The 20,989-nt window shown below is 46.4% G+C and overlaps 1 protein-coding gene and 1 pseudogene across 1 annotated transcript; one reads left to right on the forward strand and one right to left on the reverse strand.

Annotated features, from left to right (window-relative positions):
• Positions 1 to 1,238: 1,238 nt before the first annotated feature.
• LOC125509655 (7-deoxyloganetin glucosyltransferase-like) lies at positions 1,239 to 9,010 on the forward strand (annotated as a pseudogene).
• A 146-nt stretch (positions 9,011 to 9,156) lies between these two features.
• LOC125509656 (Cyclase family protein) lies at positions 9,157 to 14,091 on the reverse strand. The gene is made up of 6 exons (XM_048674671.2): positions 13,622 to 14,091; positions 12,712 to 12,756; positions 12,257 to 12,329; positions 10,775 to 10,872; positions 10,234 to 10,304; positions 9,157 to 9,613 (listed from the first exon to the last, which is right to left on the reverse strand). The coding sequence occupies exons 1-6, from the start codon at positions 14,004 to 14,006 to the stop codon at positions 9,488 to 9,490; spliced, it is 798 nt and encodes a 265-aa protein (XP_048530628.1). The 5' UTR covers positions 14,007 to 14,091; the 3' UTR covers positions 9,157 to 9,487.
• Between the last annotated feature and the right edge of the window lie 6,898 nt (positions 14,092 to 20,989).

A 20,989-nucleotide genomic window follows, 5' to 3' on the forward strand; every position in this document is an offset into this window, starting at 1 on the left:
ATTTGGAAGATAGGCATTCATAACACACTACTTCCTTCCTCGAGTATTTAACAAAAAAACTACTCTATTTTATGGAACCGTGCCTACAAACTATCACTCTACAAATTTATGCCGAAAATTACCACTTTTTATCTAATCTTTGACTAAAAACTACCATGTCGGGAAAGTGCCCAATTCGCCTCTTCTAAACGCCTTTCTGACAGGATGAGCTCACCTGTCAGCATTAATCTTCTTCCTCCTCTCTCTCTGGCATTTCCTCAAACACTTCATGTGCACTCCGCCGCTCTGCCCCGCTCGTCCTCCCACACCGTCGCCCCGCAGCACCTCGTCAGCCCGCGCCGCCCCGTCCAGTTCCTCATCGGCGACCTCCCGCTCCGGATCCGGCTCCCACGCCCGCGACCAGTGCTGCGCCTCCACGCCGTCTTCCGCATCCCCGGCCTCCTCATCGCCGCTTCGCCCATCCCCGGCCACAGGTGCCCTCGCCGGAGCCAGCAGTCTCTGCCGCGCGCGGCCTCTCCCTCGCCCCGCCAGTGCCCTGCTCCAGCGTCGCCGCCGGATGCCTCAAGCTCCAGATCCGACCGACCTCGCCGCTCCCTTCGGCCTCCCGCAGCTGCCTGTTGCCGGCCATCCCCATGGTTCGAGGAGCCCAAGCCTTCATCTGCTCCTCTCACCCTGCGCCGGCCTCCACCAGCACCCATGGCCGCCGCTTGCTAGTCACCACCACAGCCGCCGCCCCCCTGCTTGCTGCTTCGACTTCATGCCCAAGCTTCGTTTTCGTCATGGACGTGGGGTAGCAGCACGGCGAAGGGTTTGACGACATGCCAGAGAGAGAGGAGGAAGAAGATTAATACTGACAGGTGGGCCCATCCTGTTAGAAAGGCGTTTAGAAGAGGCGAATTGGGCACTTTCCCGACATGGTAGTTTTTAGTCAAAGATTAGACAAAAAATGATAGTTTTCGGCATGAATTTGTAGAGTGGTAGTTTGTAGGCACGGTTCCATAAAATGTGGTAATTTTTTGTTAAATACTCCCCTTCGTCATTGTGAGCTCGTACCACCACCACTTGAGTTTCGGAGACAAGCGCACCTGGAGCACCACAGAGCTGCGCCACGTTATATGTGACCACGTATCATCATGTATGTTGCCGCTCAGTACTGCTCTGCTGCTAAACACCAGGACCCTCCTCTCCACCTCTCTCTTTCTAGTTTCCAGTGAGCAGGCGCACGCGCACGTGGAGCGGCCATGGCGACCGCGGCAACTGCCGGCGCGGAGGGGCGTCACGCCGTGTTCTTCCCTTTCCCGACGCAGGGCCATGTGAAGGCGGCGCTCGGCCTGGCCCAGCTCCTCCACCGTTGCCATGGCTTCCAGGTCACCTTCGTCCACACCGCCGAGCACAACCGCCGCCGCCTCCTCCGCTCGCGCGGCCTCGGTGCGCTCGCGGGGGTCTCCGGGTTCCGCTTCGCCGCCGTCCCGAACGGCCTGCCCCCGTCCGAGGCGGACGCGTCGCAGGACATGGGCGCCCTGCTGTCCACCACGGAGGTCTTGATGTTGGAAATATGAGCAAATTACTACGAGATTTAATCCAAATAAACAGAAGATAAATCATGACCACAGCAGTAGAGATTAAACTAATCATGCGAACTAGCATAGCAGATGAATATATCACATCTAGGGCACATACTAGAAGCATGAATTCTACCAGGATCTCGAACAGGAAGGATAGAATCACATACGGTGCAGCGGGTGCAGCACCGCCGGCGTTAACGTTGTCGCCCATATCGTCGAGAACGAGGTTGCCGAGGTCGGGGAAGAAGTCGTCGTTCGCGAAGTCGTCGCTGCCAGCAGTCGCGTGAGTGCGCTCCCCAAAAACCTGATCGCCCCTCTCCCGTACAGGATCACGAGAGGCGGGGTTCCGGAGGCCTGCTGTCCCTTCTCGCGGTGCACGCCGGAAGGAGGGATGGAGAAGACTTGCTTGGCGGCGCAATGATCTGGAACGGTGGCGCGGCTCAATCCCGCAACCCGCGGCGCGTCGCGTCGCGGCGTGGCGAGGCGAGCTAGGAGGAGGAGCGCGCGTGTAGGTCTCCTCTTCTCATGCTCATACAAGTGGTAGAAGAGCTCACCTTATAAAGAGGTGCAACTCTCTCTCAACTTCCGGGGTGGGACTAAACTTTAGCCTCACTCACTCCACTCACATGTGTGCATGAATGGACCAAGAGAATTTTAGAATTTTAGTTGGGCTTTGGGCCAAAGGCCTACTAGCAAAATTCCAATAATCCCCCACAAAATCTCATTGGCACATCTCATCATTTAGTTTCAAAACGTCGTTTTATATATCGGTGCTTAGTGGAGACTGTGAAGTTAAACTTCCACTTAGAAATTTATGCTACACTAGATCACAACTTGAATAGTGGACTATGCCTTGAACTACAAGTTTTCTGTAAAACTAGTTTCACACAAATTCTTGATCGATACTGGGCTGCCGCAAGGCTTCCCTGCGGGTGGAGCGTATACGTCATACTCCAGGGCCTTTCATGAACTTATTAGAGAACACCCAATTCTCACATACTGCGACGTTAACAGTCAAATTCATATAGGTGTGTTCCTCAGAAGATGTTCTGCAGGACAACATCTCTGCTTACCCGAATAAGCCACTTGGAACACATTAAGATAAGTATCAACCTGCCATGCAGATCAGGAGAGTATTGCATCTTCACGGAGTGGGATAATTAATATAGGGATACTCTCCTCCCAGCTGACCAACAGCTTGTCTCCCACTTCTACTTCACGGGATCTCCGATCACATAGAGTGGTTTACCACTATGGACAACTCATGCGGTGGGTCTCAAACCCATCTCCATCGATGCATTATCTATCATATTACGTGATAGACCCTTTGTGAAGGGATCTGCCAAGTTTTTCGACGTTTGGATATAATCCAACGTAATAACTCCGGAGTTTCTCAATTTTCTGACAGATTTTAGTCTCCTCTTCACATGCCTTAAGGACTTCATATTGTTCTTAGAACTGTTTATCTTGACGATCACAGTTTGATTATCATAGTTCATCAGGATAGAGGGTATCGGTTTTTCAACCATAGGTAAGTCCATCAAGAGTTCACGAAGCCACTCTGCTTCAACAGTGGCAGTGTCTAATGTCGTGAATTCTGATTCCATAGTTGACCTCGTTAAGATGATCTGCTTGCAAGACTTCCAGGAAACAGCGCCACCACCAAGTGTAAAAACATAACCACTTGTGGCCTTAATCTCATCAGCATCAGATATCCAGTTTGAGTCACTATAACCCTCCAGTACCCTTGGATACCCGGTGTAGTGAATCTCATAGCTCGCGGTGCCTTTCAAATAGCGCATAACTCTCTCAAGCGCATGCCAATGATCATCTCCCGGTTTTGACACAAACTGACTCAGCTTACTCATAGCAAAAGAGATGTCAGGCCTCGTGGCACTCGCCAAATACATAAGCGAGCCAATAATCTGAGAATACCTTAGTTGATCTCTAGCAATCCGTCGATTCTTTCGAAGCAACACACTAGCATCATATGGAGTTGGAGAAGGCGTGCAGTCTCTATACCCAAAACGACTCAAGACCTTTTCCACATAATGAGACTGAAGCAGTGTGATCCCACCATTCTCATCTCTCAACAGCTTGATGTTTAAGATAACATCAGCTACTCCTAGATCCTTCATCTCAAAACAGCGAGATAAGAAATCCTTAACCTCCTTAATTAAATCAAGTTTGGTTCCAAAGATCAATATATCGTCGACATACAGACAAAGAATAATTCCTTCACCCCCACCTTAGCGATAGTACACGCACTTGTCACCATCGTTTACTACAAAGCCGGCAGCAGTTAATGTTCTTTTGAACTTCTCATGCCACTCCTTAGGAGCTTGTTTAAGGCCATATAAAGACTTTAATAACTTGCACACCTTTCCTTCTTGACCAGGTACTACAAAATCATCTGGCTGATCCATGTAAATTTCCTCCTTCAACTCTCCATTAAGGAAAGCCGTCTTAACGTCCATTTGATGAACGAGAAGACCATGTGAGGCAGCCAGTGATAGTAGCACCCGAATTATGGTCAGTCTAGTCACGGGTGAGTAAGTATCAAAAAAGTCTTCACCTTCTTTCTGGGTATAACCCTTGGCCACAAGCCGTGCCTTGTACTTTTCAATCGTACCATCAGGTCTAAGCTTCTTCTTGAACACCCACTTACATCCTACAGGTTTGCATCCATAAGGACGGTCAGTGATCTCCCAGGTACTGTTAGCTAAGATGGAATCCATCTCGCTACGTACAACTTCCTTTCAGTAGTCAGCATCAGGAGATGCATAGGCTTCTGAAATAGTCCTGGGTGTGTCATCCACGAGGTACACAATGAAATCATCACCAAAAGACTTTGCAGTCATATGTCTCTTACTCCTCATAGGAGTTCCATTGTTACCCTCAATAGGATTCTCAACGTGTTCCATCGCAATGGTGGGTTCAGGAATTACAGTGAATTCCTCACTAGATGGAGTAGGTATCTCCTGATTTGATGAACTCGACATATCCTTCATAGGAAATATGTCCTCAAAGAAAGTTGCATCATTTGATTTCATAATCGTACCAACATGCATGTCGGATACCTCAGATTTTATTATCAAAAATCTATAGCCGATGCTATGAAAAGCATAGCCCAGAAGAACACAATCCACGGTTTTTGGTCCAAGCTTGCGCTTCTTGGGAATTGGTATATTGATTTTCGCCAAACAACCCCAAGTACGTAGGTAAGAGAGTTTCAACCTTTTCCTTTCCCATTCCTCAAATGGAGTCATGGTCTTATGCTTTGTGGGAACTCGGTTTAGGACATGACACGCAGTCATTAGCGCCTCCCCCCACCATTTCTTGGATAGACTCGAAGTGTCTAACATGGTGTTAACCATATCAGTTAGAGTTCGGTTCTTTTTTTCGGCTACCCCATTTGACTGGGGTGAGTAGGGAGGCGTCCTCTCATGGATTATACCATGTTCCGCACAAAACAGATCAAATTCATTGGAAAAATACTCTCCACCACGATCGGACCTAAGCCGTTTAATTTTTCGATCAAGTTGGTTCTCTGCCTCAGCTTTATAGTTTTTAAAGAAAGTCAAAGCCTCATCTTTTGATTTCAGAAGATACACATAATAATATCTAGTGGAGTCATCAGTCAACGTCATGAAGTATCTCTTTCCACCTTTTGTCAACACGCCATTCATCTCACAAGGATCAGAATGTATAAGCTCAAGTGGCGCCAAGTCTCTTGCCTCTGCAGTCTTATGGGACTTGGGAGGTTGCTTAGCTTGCACACATACTTGGCACTTGGAGCCTTTGACAATAGAGATTTTCGGAATTAAATTCATATTGGCTAACCGCGTCATGCAACCAAAGTTAATATGACAGAGTCGTGAATGCCAAATATCAGACTCATTATTGTGGCAAACATTATTAATAACTTTAGTGCAAATATCTGACAAAGATAGGCGGAACAAGCCTCCGCACTCATAGCCTTTTCCAACAAATTGTCCACACTTAGAAATTACAACTTTATTGGATTCGAAAACCAACTTAAAACCATCTCGACATAAACGGGAACCGCTAACGAGATTTTTATTGATGGACGGCACATGATGAACGTTCTTCAGACGCGCAGTCTTCCCCGAAGTAAACTTCAGATCGACCGTACCAACACCTCGAACGATGGCATGTGACTCGTTCCCCATCAGCACGGGTGAAGTCCCTGTTGCCTGGTAAGAAGAAAACATGGAGGCGTCAGCACAAACATGTACATTGGCACCGGTGTCAATTAACCAATCAGGGGATTGAAATACTGAAAGGATGGTAGGAAAAATACCGTACCCTGATTCCTTCATATCAGTATCACCGATGACAACATTAGCGGACTTGCCGCTCTTCTCATGTTCGCGCTCCTCAAAGCGGTTAGGACACTTCGGAGCCCAGTGATTAGGATCACCGCAGACATGGCAAAGTCCCTTCCCCTTCTTATGAGAATTCTTCTTGAAGTTGGTAGAATGTGATGGCTTGTTCTTTGTATCAAACTTGCCTTTGCCCTGAGTTTTGTTCTTATTGTTTTTGAACTTGTTGGGCTGGGAGTTCTTCTTCTGTACCATGTGGGCACTAGAACCTCCCTCAGCAACTCGAGCACGTGTGTCCTTTGCTCTCGCCTTCTCTTCAACATCAAGAGTACCAATGAGATCCGCAACGGAAAACTCATGTCTCTTGTGTTTCAGGGAAGTAGCAAAATTGTTCCACGAAGGTGGAAGCTTGGCAATGATGCCTCCGGCAACAAATTTGTCCGGCAACACACAATTGAAGTACTCAAGTTCTTTTGCGAGCGACTGTATCTCATGAGCCTGCTGTACAACAGGGCGCTCATCAGTCATCTTGTAGTCATAGAATTGCTCCATGACGTACAACTCGCTGCCGGCGTCCAAGGCACCAAACTTGGCCTCGAGCGCAGCCCACATGTCCTTGCCGTTGTCAAACGACATATACGAATCCACAATGAAGTCATCAAGAACACTCAGAAGAGCGCCTTTAAAGAGGGTATCGATCTTCTCAAAAGCTTTCAGCTGTGCTGGATTAAGATCGCCCTCAGGCTTGCCCTTGGTGGCATCATAGCAGCCCATGGTCTGAAACCAGTAGACTGCTCTCGTGCGCCACCTCTTATATTGCGCCCCTTTAAAGGCAGGCGGCTTCATATGCGCAGCAAAACCACTCGGAGTAAATTGCCTATAATCAGGTTTTTGGATTGTTGGAAATATGAGCAAATTACTACGAGATTTAATCCGAATAAACAGAAGATAAATCATGACCACAGCAGCAGAGATTAAACTAATCATGCGAACTAGCATAGCAGATGAACATATCACATCTAGGGCACATACTAGAAGCATGAATTCTACCACGATCTCGAACAGGAAGGATAGAATCACATACGGTGCAGCGGGTGCAGCACCGCCGGCGTTGACGTTGTCGCCCATGTCGTCGAGGACGAGGTTGCCGAGGTCGGGGAAGAAGTCGTCGCTGCCAGCAGTCGCGCGAGTGCGCTCCCCAAAAACCTGATCGCCCCTCTCCCGTAGAGGCGGGGTTTCCTTCTCGCGGTGCACGCCGGAAGGAGGGATGGAGAAGACTTGCTTGGTGGCGCAATGATCTGGAACGGTGCACGCCGGAAGGAGGGATGGAGAAGACTTACTTGACGGCGCAATGATCTGAAACGGTGGTGAGAAACCATACGAAGCGGCGGCGGCTAGGGTAGACGTCTGCCTGACTATATAGTGCGGGCCGGGTAGGTCGTGGGAATAAACCCCACGTCCGAGTCGTCACGATCCAAAAGAATCGGAAACGGTTCAGTAATTAACGCATCCGTTAATTATTAATTAGCTCTGTCCTCGGCTCGGCTCAATCCCGCAACCCGCGGCGCGGCGCGGCGAGCGAGGAGGAGCGCGCGTGTAGGTCTCCTCTTCTCATGCTCATACAAGTGGTAGAAGAGCTCACCTTATAAAGAGGTGCAACTCTCTCTCAACTTCCGGGGTGGGACTAAACTTTAGCCTCACTCACTCCACTCACATGTGTACATGAATGGGTCAAGAGAATTTCAGAATTTTAGTTAGGCTTTGAGCCAAAGACCTACTAGCAAAATTTCAACACCTGGTCCCGCACTTGAGGAGCCTCGTCGCCGGCCTGCTCCCGCCCGTGTCCTGCGTCATCTCCGACGTCGAGCACGTCCTGTATGGGTCCAGGGAAATGGGTACCCCCTGCGTCACCTTCTTCACGACCAGCGCGTTCGCCTTCATGGCGTCCCAGCAGTTGTAGCGGCTCGTGGATATAGGCATTGTCCTAAACGCAACGGCGTGCCACAGGACCACTCCGTCCGCCATCATCTTCCACACCTTCGACGACATCGACCACGAGGCCATGGCGGCCATGTCCACCATCCTGCCACCCACCTACGCCGTCGGGCCGTTGCCGCTCCTCCTCGGCCATGTCTCTAGCGGCGTGGCTGACACGCTGGAATCCAACTTGTCCAAGGAGAACAACGCCAGCCTAGAGTGGCTGGAGGGCAAGCGGCCAGACCCGGTGCTGTACGTGAGCTTCGGGAGCATCACGACGCTCACGAGCATCACGTGGGGTCTGGACAACAGTAAAATGGATTTCCTGTGGGTGCTGCCACCGAAGTTCCTGGAGGAGACGAAGGCGAGGAGCCACGTGACGAGCTGGTGCCCGCAGGAGGCGGTGCTCCGGCACGAGGCGACGGGCGCGTTCCTGACGCACTGCGGGTGGAACTCGGTCCTGGAGAGCCTCAGCGCCGGGGTGCCGATGCTGTGCTGGCCCTTCGGCGCCGATCATTACACGAACGCAAGGTACGTCTGCTCCGAGTGGCGCGTCGGCATGGAGATCGGCGGCGATGTCGAGAGGGATGAGGTGGAGGCGGCCGTCCGGGAGGTGATGGGAGGAGGGGGCAAGGGAGAAGAGATGAAGAGAATGGCCATGGAATGGAAGGAGAAGGCTGCCATGGCTGCACTGCCAGGTGGGCCATCTTGGGTAAATCTGGAGAAGGTGGTCAATGAGGTGCTTAGTGTGGCTCCTGCGAGGAATATGGATGTGGAATTATGACTAGGCTCGTGCTTGGTCTACACTGGCAATAAATTGATGAAAAGGTTGTGATCCATCACCTTTGTCCAAACTTAATATGGATTGTCCATTTGTCAAGAAAATAAATGTGGGTTAGGTGATCCATTATGTTAGTACTTCCTCCATCCCAAAATAAATGACTCAACTTTGTACTAGCTTTAGTACAAAGTCAAGTCACTTATTTTGGGACAGAGAGAGTACTACGTAGTACTCCCTCAATTTTTATTTACTTTGCATATTAGAGTTGACTGAAGTCAAACTTCCTAAAGTTTGACCAAGTTTATAAAAGAAAATATAAATATTTACCATAACAAATTTATACTATGTGGAAGTACATTTAATAATGAATCTAATACTGTTGATTTCTTATTGTATATGTTAATATTTTTGTTTACAAACTTTGTCAAAGTTTATAAAGTTTGACTTTGACCAAAGCTAATATGCGGAGTAAATAAAAACGGAGGGAGTACTACTACAATAGTGATCACTCAACTACACTCTTCAATGTAGCATGATTCATTTGGTATTTTGGTACCACTGAACATTGCGGTTTGTATTGTAATCCATCCCTTCTATAGCCCAACTAAAGGTTCGGAGGGTACCCTAGAGGCTACACATTTGCATCCCTAGCCGTTTGTCGCTCCTTACTAAGCATCGAAGTGCCACCATGTTTCTGGACACATGACAGTACTCCTCTGGTATCAAAGACACGAGTTTTGCTGCTATACACATTCTATTTTTATATATAAGTGCTTGCGGTATCAAACTAAACCGCCGCAGCGGGATGCAAATGTCTTTCACTTTATAAGGATGCATCTGATCGGCGAACCTTCAGCTCCACGCAACCGAAGTGGCAGGCAATGCAACGAGTATATCCCAGGTATGACATTCTCCAGTTTGAGGCCCTCCACAAGAATGATATCCTGAAAGGAACCAAAGAACAGCAAAATATCAGGTATATGGTGTTTTATCCGTCTAGAGATCAACTGTATGATGCCCAGCGTGGTGGCTAGTGCCAAGTACCCGCACGGAGTAATACTCCATATGAAAGAACACAGGTACAAAGATTCTAGCTGGCCTCTTCGAAACTTGTTAGATCAATGTGAGCCAACAGGCATGTTGAGAGGCCACAATTTTTTTTGTCACTGACCCCAAATTTAGAAAGGTCGACCAGGAATTTTAACGGTCCTAATCTATCGAGGGTAGGGAAGAGGAGTGTCATCTAGGGAAGAAGTAACATAGAAGGACCTCCTTCAACGAATCATTAATCACGCTGCTCTTGATAAGGACTTCACTACTTTCGTGGATCAATATCGACAATATGGCTCAAATATTCTTCATTTTACTAGTGAACATCCGATTCTTCGTTTAAAATTACTGTTGGAGACTGCTTGTTCAGATTACTGGAAACGCAAGGAAAATGAAGTTCGGAGCACAGGGCAAAAACAGAAGGTACAATAAGAAAAGAGAGAAAAGAACCAAACATAATCAAATACAGTAAATATGAACTAAACAAAATTATTCCAAAGAAGTATCTTCGTACCCGGTTTTCAAGTAAAACTAAATGTGAAGGGATCAAGTCATTGAAAGCTGCAACGGACAAATAGTCTATTCCTGCAAAAACATGACAACAAAAGTTTCTTTTTTGAGAATAAACGTGAAGAGATAAATATAAATAGAAGAGTTAATGCAGGACAAATCATTTAACCTGTCCAAGATGTAGAAGTTTGTACTGAAGGGCTGATGCGTAAGGAGCAACTAACAGGAACACAAATGGCAAAAAGGAATTGGATGGAGCAGAAGGAATACAATGATAATGAGACCATGGTCCAGGGGCTATGGAATGACAGGGTGCATGGTGTGTGGAGCACTGGATGCGTCAAAACATGACGCTTCCAATCCAGGTATGCAAAATGCTAATGGTGCAAACAGAAACCACTATATTTCAGACCAATGACACACAGACCCAGACAGTAATCAAGTGCACAAACTTAACATAGTTGCATACAGAACTAAGTAAAATACTAGTGTCATAGATACAATTAAGGACCTCATAAAAGGATGCAAAGGTCGTTGGAACTCACCGACAAGCTTAATATCCGTGTTGTCTACCAACCATTGGGCACCATCTTTCATAAAACCCACATAGCTTGTGTCAAACTCTTTCTTCCACATTAGGTTCCTGCATGACAACAGTAACTGAATTTACTTTCCCAATTTGTCACATTTCGCTCTACAGTTCGGCATAGTAAAGCACTTGGCGCATTAATTTACTTCAAGAAATTGCATAATGGATTAAAACAGAGGATACAAGATGTTCTATAGAGAAAACTATTGAGGGGTTGTACGAATCCAAAAGCACGTGATTAGGCCGAAGGAAGCCAGATACAGGAAAAAATTACTGGTTCTGCTGGTTTGCTCATTCATTTTACATATTCCCAGATTGATAAAGGTGGGCCCTGAAAATACACGCCAAGGCTCCGGTCAATGAATATTATGCACTTTGGTTGCTCAAATAGCAGAAAGGGGGGGGGGGGGGGGTCTAGAAGGCTGAAAATGCCCGATAGATATATCGATAAGTGAAAGGTCCATCCCGCTGAAGATGTCTTGTCTACAAAAGGATAAGTAGGTATGCAATGTACCCATTCAAGGTGCAGTCACCGTATCTTCTGGATGGATACAAATTGCAATGAAGACAAATTCGGTGGCATCAAGGGAATTATTTGAAGTTTTTCCCTAACCGAGGATGCAATCATGCAACAAAGTAATCATCACTCTAATACAAAGTGACATGCGGTTGGCGCGTGTTCGAGAAAAAAAGAAAGCAAACATCACTTGTTTGCATCTACCAAAGATGCTTTTTTGCAGTAGATGCACACCTTTGGATTGGCATTTTCTATACAACGAAATCCTCTATCAATTTGCTAGGCGAAGTGGCAAGGGAGTAATGTAAATCGTCAGAATTTAAAGCACCCCAGATCTTCCAGAGCAAACTATTTTCTTTCTGACCACAAGAAGACAGAGGCCATATACTACCATATAGGAAGTAGAAAACAAATTACTTCTCATAGTTACTTCGTAGCAGTTGGTTCATGTATTGTTGATGAATATCTCAGCTCAACCTCTTTCCGAATATCAGACATAATATAAGTCAACAATAAACACTGTGTCAAATCATTCAAAATAGGTACAGAGCCGTATCAAATGCTAAATATAATTTGAGTGTAAACATCCACACACACACACACACACACACACACACACACACACACACAGAGTTTTGGATGGCAGATAAAGCGGAGGGTCTTAAGAAGGCTAGGTTTTCGAACATGCAACGAGGTTACTCAGAAAGTTACCCACTTATGTGATGCTAAGGCCTCCTGGATCTAGTCCTTTACTTTGTTAAGTATGGCAAAAGGTTTTTGAACATGAAGTTCGAATGATGGCACTTAAATTTTAGTTTGCACTAGATGTTTGTCTGAGCGTAACATGAAAAGGTGTTCACATCAAAAATCTGTAAGCATGATTACCACAAATGAGCAGACAATTGGGTTAAGATTCATTACCTGTCAGTGTTTAATGTTCTAAAAAGTACCCGTTGAACTCCTTTAGGAATATGCAAAGATTCCATCGTTTTAGCTGCAATGATAGATCAATTCAATATGCAGATTCCATGTCTAATTAAACAGATATTAAGGTATTAAATCAGACTTCGCCAAACATTAGTTAGACAAGTTTTACTTCCTGTCGCCAGTAGCTAAATACAAAATCAATTGTTTTATACAAGTTTGACTTCTTTGACACATTTCCTTGGTCATGTAGCCCACCTTTCATAGACTCATGCTTTTTCTAAAACTTGCATAAGGTCTGACCACCTATTTGTTGGCCACAAATGACTTAGCCAATCACACTCAATCAACATAATAATCCACAGCAAGCAAATAGTTAGGCTAAGTAAACAACACTAGCCTTTTTACGACACTAACAAATAAGCGGTTGGCATGAATAATACAAAATTTACCAGTAATATTTTCATCCCTTGGAACATCAACCAGCAGTGCAGGACCTAATAACACAAAATCAGTTGTTAGAACGGTATAAAACAATTGCATATACGTGTACGTACATCTAATTGTAACCCTGTGAGTAACGATTCAGATGTACACATCGTATGCTACATAATGCCTTTTCTTCCAATAATGGCATGTTCAATATGCAGTATCACTCATTTTTGCAAGCCTGAGGAGTGAGCTATGATCGTGTACACGCAATGCTTAAAAAAGGCTTATGTTACTCAACAACAGTTAACATGGAAATTTAGCCGACTAAGTAAGAAAATGTTTGAAGCACTGGAACAGAGCTCTTATAGACTGGATGGTATCAACACTTTTAATCAAGAAAGTAAGGAACCATGACATAGCAACCTTTTCAGTTTCTCCAGTACCCCTCCCTCCTCTGTCCCAGAATAATGTGATATTTCTAAAAATTCCCTATGGAGCTAGTCTCACTCTCACTCTCACCAGGAATTTTCAGGTGGTATATTTTAGTGAACGGAATGGCTTTCACAGGAAATATTTTTTGGGCGATCATGTTATAGATGTTCTGCCGATGGCCTTCAATCTCCCAACGAGAAGAGTAACGAAGCAGCAGAGTAGAGTTGCCATAATCTGCCTAACTTGCAACATCTGCATCGAAGACATGTCGTTCAATTCAGACAAATCTCAATCCCAAAAAACGAGTTCACACAGCAATTTGTTACAGGCCTCCGATAGCATGTAACCCAATCTCTGCCTGGCAACGCAAACATCCAACAGACGGACACGTTCGGAACGGCCACCGCTTCACTGTTAGTAGTACTACGGAAATTGCTATGGAATAAAAAAAGGAAAAAAGGGGAGGAGGCGGCGGCGGCGGCGGCGGGGTGAGCTCACCGTTGAGGACGTCGAGGTCGAGGGTGTCGACGTCGAAGCCAGCGTCGAAGTAGTGCTGGAAGACGTGGCCGGGGGCGTCGACGTGGGTGCCGGTGTGGGTGGGCATCCGCATCTCGGAGTTGTTGGCGAGGGAGCCGTTGCGCATGGAGGCGGGCAGCCAGAGGAACTGGCCCACCCCGGCGCCGGACTCCCACGAGGGCATGTCCTCCCGGTAGTAGTGGGTGATGTCCAGGATGCGGCCCCCGCCGTGCGCCTCCCGGCGCTCCGGCGCCAGCACGGGCTCCGCGGCGCACGACGCCGGCTGGCTCGGGTGGGCCGGGTGGGCGCACGGTGCGGTGGCGGCGACGAGAGGGACGAGGAGGAGGAGGAGGAGGGGAGGCGCCATTTGGGGCGTCGGGGATCAGTTGCTCCTCTCCCTCGGTGTCGTGGATAGGTGCGGGTTATTCGGCGGTGGTGTGCTGCTTCAGTTTTTGAAGCACATTTTACTTCAGCTTGATTTCTGCTGAACTGCTTAGGCACATTTTTGATTTGCATATTGGAGTACTCGTTCGCTCGTAATTTACCGTGCTTTAGGCATGACACCCTCTCTGGTATCCTCTTTGTTTCTGGCATTTTCTATTCTTCAGTTGTTTGATTTTCTTTTCATAGATGGATGGAGCGGTGGCTGTCGTGGTTTGCTGCCAAAAATTGGCATGCCAATGTTTGGCATTGTGCCAAATATTGGCAACTACTTGGTTGGCTACGAGTTGTTTTGTCTATTTCACATAAAATTGTTAATAGTTGGCAAGTCTCGGTATTGCTAATAGTTGGCATTAATTTGGCAAGTCAAATGTTGATAGAAACCAATTATGCTCATAATCCTCTGCTCCCTTCATTTTTATTTACTCTGCATATTAGACTTGATTGAAGTCAAATTTTCTAAAGTTTGACCAATTTTTTTTAAAAAAAGTACAAACATTTTCTATAAGAAATCTATATGATGTGAAAGTACATTCAATAATAAATCTAATGGTATAGATTTGTTATTGTATATGTTAATATTTTTGTTTATATATTTGATCAAAGTTTATAAAGTTTGATTTTGATTAAAGCTAATATGCGGACTAAATAAAAACGGAAGAAGTACTCTGTACCACCTTCTTTTCATATTAAGTGTCACTTAAATCGATGTGTCTATACTGAGCACATATCACTAGAAGCAGTTGAGGCCACTGATTTGATTTCCCACATCAATTTTAACTCGGTTCTCTCAAGGTGAGCTAGGATGCGTTAGCTGGCCCGTTTCGTGGGCCTTTTTTGTCGGTGGTGTGGAGCCATGGACCCGGTTGTAGCTGAGTGGGAAGCTAGGTCTTTTTCTGCTTGATAGTTCTCTTGCTTGACTATTTTTTTTTAGCAGCGCTTTGTTATCGACGGGAACGTCTCCTCCCATTAAAAGGTAGGGCTGCAAACGAGTTGAGCTCGAGCGAGTTGGAGTTGGCTCAGCTCAACTTATATGAAAATTCGAGCGAGCTCAAACTAAGTGAAGCTCATGATCGAGCTGTAGAATATGACTCGTGCTCAGCTTGTAACGATCTCGAGTCGATTTTAAGCTAGTTTCGAGCTAAATGAGATGGTAAAAATTATAAATTTATGAATAAAAAACAAAAAATTAAGGTGAATATGCTCGAAACCTTTGCCAAAAATATAGGATATTTAACACATAGTCGACTGTTGGGGAACGTAGTAATTTCAAAATTTTCCTACGCACACGCAAGATCATGGTGATGCATAGCAACGAGAGGGGGAGAGTGTGATCTACGTACCCTTGTAGATCGACAACGGAAGCGTTAACTTGGTTGATGTAGTCGTACGTCTTCACGGCCCGACCGATCAAGCACCGAAACTACGGCACCTCCGAGTTCTAGCACACGTTCAGCTCGATGACGATCCCCGGACTCCGATCCAGCAAAGTGTCGGGGAAGAGTTCCATCAGCACGACGGCGTGGTGACGATCTTGATGTACTACCGTCGCAGGGCTTCGCCTAAGCACCGCTACAATATTATCGAGGACTATGGTAGAAGGGGGCACCGCACACGGCTAAGAATATGACCACGTGGATCAACTTGTGTGTCTAGGGGTGCCCCCTGCCCCCGTATATAAAGGAGCAAGGGGAGGAGGCCGGCCGGCCCTATAGGCGCCCCAAGGAGGAGTCCTCCTCCTAGTAGGAGTAGGACTCCTACTAGGAGGGGAAGGAAGTGGGGAGGGAGAGGGAAAGGGGGGGCGCCGCCCCCCCTCTCCTAGTCCAATTCGGACCAGGGGGAGGAGGCGCGCGGCCCACCTTTGGCTGCCCCTCTCTCTCCACTAAGGCCCATATGGCCCATTACTTCTCCCGGGGGGTTCCGGTAACCCTCCGGCTCTCCGGTTTTCTCCGAAATCACCCGGAACACTTCCGGTGTCCGAATATAGCCGTCCAATATATCAATCTTTATGTCTCGACCATTTCGAGATTCCTCGTCATGTCCGTGATCACATCCGGGACTCCGAACTAACTTCGGTACATCAAAAACTCATAAACTCATAATATAACTGTCATCGAAACCTTAAGCGTGCGGACCCTACGGGTTCGAGAACAACGTAGACATGACCGAGACACGTCTCCGGTCAATAACCAATAGCGGAACCTGGATGCTCATATTGGCTCCTACATATTCTACGAAGATCTTTATCGGTCAGACCGCATAACAACATACGTCGTTCCCTTTGTCATCGGTATGTTACTTGCCCGAGATTCGATCGTCGATATCTCAATACCTAGTTCAATCTCATTATCGGCAAGTCTCTTTACTCATTCTGTAATACATCATCCCGCAACTAACTCATTAGTTGCAATGCTTGCAAGGCTTAAGTGATGTGCATTACCGAGAGGGCCCAGAGATACCTCTCCACAATCGGAGTGACAAATCCTAATCTCGAAATACGCCAACCCAACATGTACCTTTGGAGACACCTGTAGAGCTCCTTTATAATCACCCAGTTACGTTGTGACGTTTGGTAGCACACAAAGTGTTCCTCTGGCAAACGGGAGTTGCATAATCTCATAGTTATAGGAACATGTATAAGTCATGAAGAAAGCAATAGCAACATACTAAACGATTGGGTGCTAAGCTAATGGAATGGGTCATGTCAATCAGATCATTCAACTAATGATGTGATCCCGTTAATCAAATAACAACTCTTTGTCCATGGTTAGGAAACATAACCATCTTTGATTAACGAGCTAGTCAAGTAGAGGCATACTAGTGACACTCTGTTTGTCTATGTATTCACACATGTATTATGTTTCCGGTTAATACAATTCTGACATGAATAATAAACTTTTATCATGATATAAGGAAATAAATAATAACTTTATTATTGCCTCTAGGGCATATTTCCTTCAGTCTCCCACTTGCACTAGAGTCAATAATCTAGATTACACAGTAATGATTCTAACACCCATGGAGCCTTGGTGTTGATCATGTTTTGCTCGTGGAAGAGGCTTAGTCAACGGGTCTGCAACATTCAGATCCGTATGTATCTTGCAAATCTCTATGTCTCCCACCTGGACTAGATCCCGGATGGAATTGAAGCGTCTCTTGATGTGCTTGGTTCTCTTGTGAAATCTGGATTCCTTCGCCAAGGCAATTACACCAGTATTGTCACAAAAGATTTTCATTGGACCCGATGCACTAGGTATGACACCTAGATCAGATATGAACTCCTTCATCCAGACTCCTTCATTTGCTGCTTCCGAAGCAGCTATGTATTCCGCTTCACACGTAGATCTCGCCACGACGCTTTGTTTAGAACTGCACCAACTGACAGCTCCACCGTTTAATGTAAACACGTATCCGGTTTGCGATTTAGAATCGGCTGGATCAGTGTCAAAGCTTGCATCAACGTAACTGTTTACGTGTTGGAAATATGCCCTAGAGGCAATAATAAAAGCATTATTATTATATTTCCTTATTCATGATAATTGTCTTTATTCATGCTATAATTGTATTATCCGGAAATCGTAATACATGTGTGAATAATAGACACCAACATGTCCCTAGTAAGCTTCTAGTTGACTAGCTCGTTGATCAACAGATAGTCATGGTTTCTTGACTATGGACATTGGATGTCATTGATAACGAGATCACATCATTAGGAGAATGATGTGATGGACAAGACCCAATCCTAAACATAGCATGAGATCGTATAGTTCGTTTGCTAGAGTTTTCCAATGTCAAGTATCTTTTCCTTAGACCATGAGATCGTGTAACTCCCGGATACCGTAGGAGTGCTTTGGGTATACCAAACGTCACAACGTAACTGGGTGACTATAAAGGTATACTACGGGTATCTCCGAAAGTGTCTGTTGGGTTGACATGGATCAAGACTGGGATTTGTCACTCCGCATGACGGAGAGGTATCACTGGGCCCACTCGGTAATGCATCATCATAATGAGCTCAGAGTGACCAAGTGTCTGGTCACGGGATCATGCATTACGGTACGAGTAAAGTGACTTGCCGGTAACGAGATTGAACGAGGTATTGGGATACCGACGATCGAATCTCGGGCAAGTAACATATCGATTGACAAAGGGAATTGTATACGGGGTTGCTTGAATCCTCGACATCGTGGTTCATCCGATGAGATCATCGTGGAGTATGTGGGAGCCAACATAGGTATCTAGATCCCGCTGTTGGTTATTGACCGGAGAGTCGTCTCGGTCATGTCTACATATCTCCCGAACCCGTAGGGTCTACACACTTAAGGTTCGGTGACGCTAGGGTTGTAGGGATATGTATATGCAGTAACCCGAATGTTGTTCGGAGTCCCGGATGAGATCCCGGACATCACGAGGAGTTCCAGAATGGTCCGGAGGTAAAGAATTATATATAGGAAGTGCTGTTTCGGCCATCGGGACAAGTTTCGGGGTCACCGGTATTGTACCGGGACCACCGGAAGGGTCCCGGGGGTCCACCGGGTGGGGCCACCTGTCCCGGGGGGGGCACATGGGTTGTAGGGGGTGCGCCTTGGCCTACATGGGCCAAGGGCACCAGCCCCAAGAGGCCCATGCGCCTAGGGTTTCAAGGGAGGAAGAGTCCTAGGAGGGGAAGGCACCTCCTAGGTGCCTTGTGGAGGAGGGATTCCTCCCCCTTGGCCGCACCCCCCTAGGAGATTGGATCTCCTAGGGCCGGCGCCCCCCCCCTTGGCCCTTCTATATATAGTGGGGGAAGGAGGGCTTTTCATCCACGCCTTTGGTTGCCTCCTTCTCCCTCTCCAACACCTCCTCCTCCTCCATAGCGCTTGGCGAAGCCCTGCCGGAGTACTGCAGCTCCATCAACACCACGCCATCGTGCTGCTGCTGGTGCCATCTCCCTCAACCCCTCCTCTCCCCTTGCTGGATCAAGAAGGAGGAGACGTGGCTGTTCCGTACGTGTGTTGAACGCGGAGGTGCCGTCCGTTCGGTGCTAGGATCTCCGGTGATTTGGATCACGTCGTGTACGACTACCTCATCCCCATTCTTTGAACGCTTCCGCTCGCGATCTACAAAGGTATGTAGATGCATCCGATTACTCGTTGCTAGATGAACTCATAGATGGATCTTGGTGAAACCGTAGGAAAATTTTTGTTTTCTGCAACGTTCCCCAACAGTGGCATCATGAGCTAGGTCTATGCGTAGTTCTTCTTGCGCGAGTAGAACACAATTTGTTGTGGGCGTAGATGTTGTCAACTTTCTTGCCGTTACTAGTCTTATCTTGCTTCAATGGTATTGTGGGATGAAGCGGCCCGGACCAACCTTACACGTACGCTTACGTGAGACCGGTTCCACCGACTAACATGCACTAGTTGCATAAGGTGGCTGGCGGGTGTCTGTCTCTCCTACTTTAGTTGGAGCGGATTCGATGAAAAGGGTCCTTATGAAGGGTAAATAGGAGTTGACAAATCAAGTTGTGGCTTTCACGTAGGTAAGAAAACGTTCTTGCTAGAACCCTACTTCAGCCACGTAAAACATGCAACAACAATTAGAGGACGTCTAACTTGTTTTTGCAGCAAGTGCTTTGTGATATGATATGGCCAAAGTTGTGATGAATGATGAATGATCTATATGTGATGTATGAGATGTTCATGCTATTGTAATAGGAATCACGACTTGCATGTCGATGAGTATGACAACCGGCAGGAGCCATAGGAGTTGTCTTTATTTTTGTATGACCTGTGTGTCATTGAGAAACGCCATGTAAATTACTTTACTTTATTGCTAAACGCGTTAGCCATAGTAGTAGAAGTAATAGTTGGCGAGCAACTTCATGGAGACACAATGATGGAGATCATGATGATGGAGATCATGGTGTCATACCGGTGACAAGATGATCATGGAGCCCCAAGATGGAGATCAAAGGAGCTGTGTGATATTGGCCATATCATGTCACTATTATTATTTGATTGCATGTGATGTTTATCATGTTTTTCATCTTGTTTGCTTAGAACGACGTAGTAAATAAGATGATCCCTCACAACAATTTCAAGAAGTGTTCTCCCCTAACTGTGCACCGTTGCTAAAGTTCGTCGTTTCGAAGCACCACGTGATGATCGGGTGTGATAGATCCTTACGTTCACATACAACGGGTGTAAGACAGTTTTACACATGCAAAACACTTAGGGTTAACTTGACGAGCCTAGCATGTGTATAGACATGGCCTCGGAACACAGAAGACCGAAAGGTCGAGCATGAGTCGTATAGAAGATACGATCAACATGAAGATGTTCACCGACGTTGACTAGTCCGTCTCACATGATGATCGGACACGGCCTAGTTGACTCGGATCATGTTATACTTAGATGACTAGAAGAGGGATGTCTATCTAAGTGGGAGTTCATTGAATAATTTGATTAGATGAACTTAATTATCATGAACTTAGTCTAAAATCTTTACAATATGTCTTGTAGATCAAATGGCCAACGTAGTCCTCAACTTCAAACGCGTTCCTAGAGAAAACCAAGCTGAAAGACGATGGCAGCAACTATACGGACTGGGTCCAGAACCTGAGGATCATCCTCATAGCTGCCAAGAAAGATTATGTCCTACAAGCACCGCTGGGTGACGCACCTGTTCTCCCTGCAGAACAAGACGTTATGAACGCTTGGCAGGCACGTACCGATGACTACTCCCTCGTTCAGTGCGGCATGCTTTACAGCCTAGAGCCGGGGCTCCAAAAGCGTTTTGAGAGACATGGAGCATATGAGATGTTCGAAGAGCTGAAAATGGTTTTCCAAGCTCATGCCCGGGTCGAGAGATATGAAGTCTTCGACAAATTCTTCAGCTGTAAGATGGAGGAAAATAGTTCTGTCAGTG

The sequence above is a fragment of the Triticum urartu genome, chromosome 5A, assembly GCF_056163025.1.
Source record: "Triticum urartu cultivar PI428250 chromosome 5A, HENAU_Tu73, whole genome shotgun sequence".
NCBI lineage: Eukaryota > Viridiplantae > Streptophyta > Magnoliopsida > Poales > Poaceae > Triticum > Triticum urartu.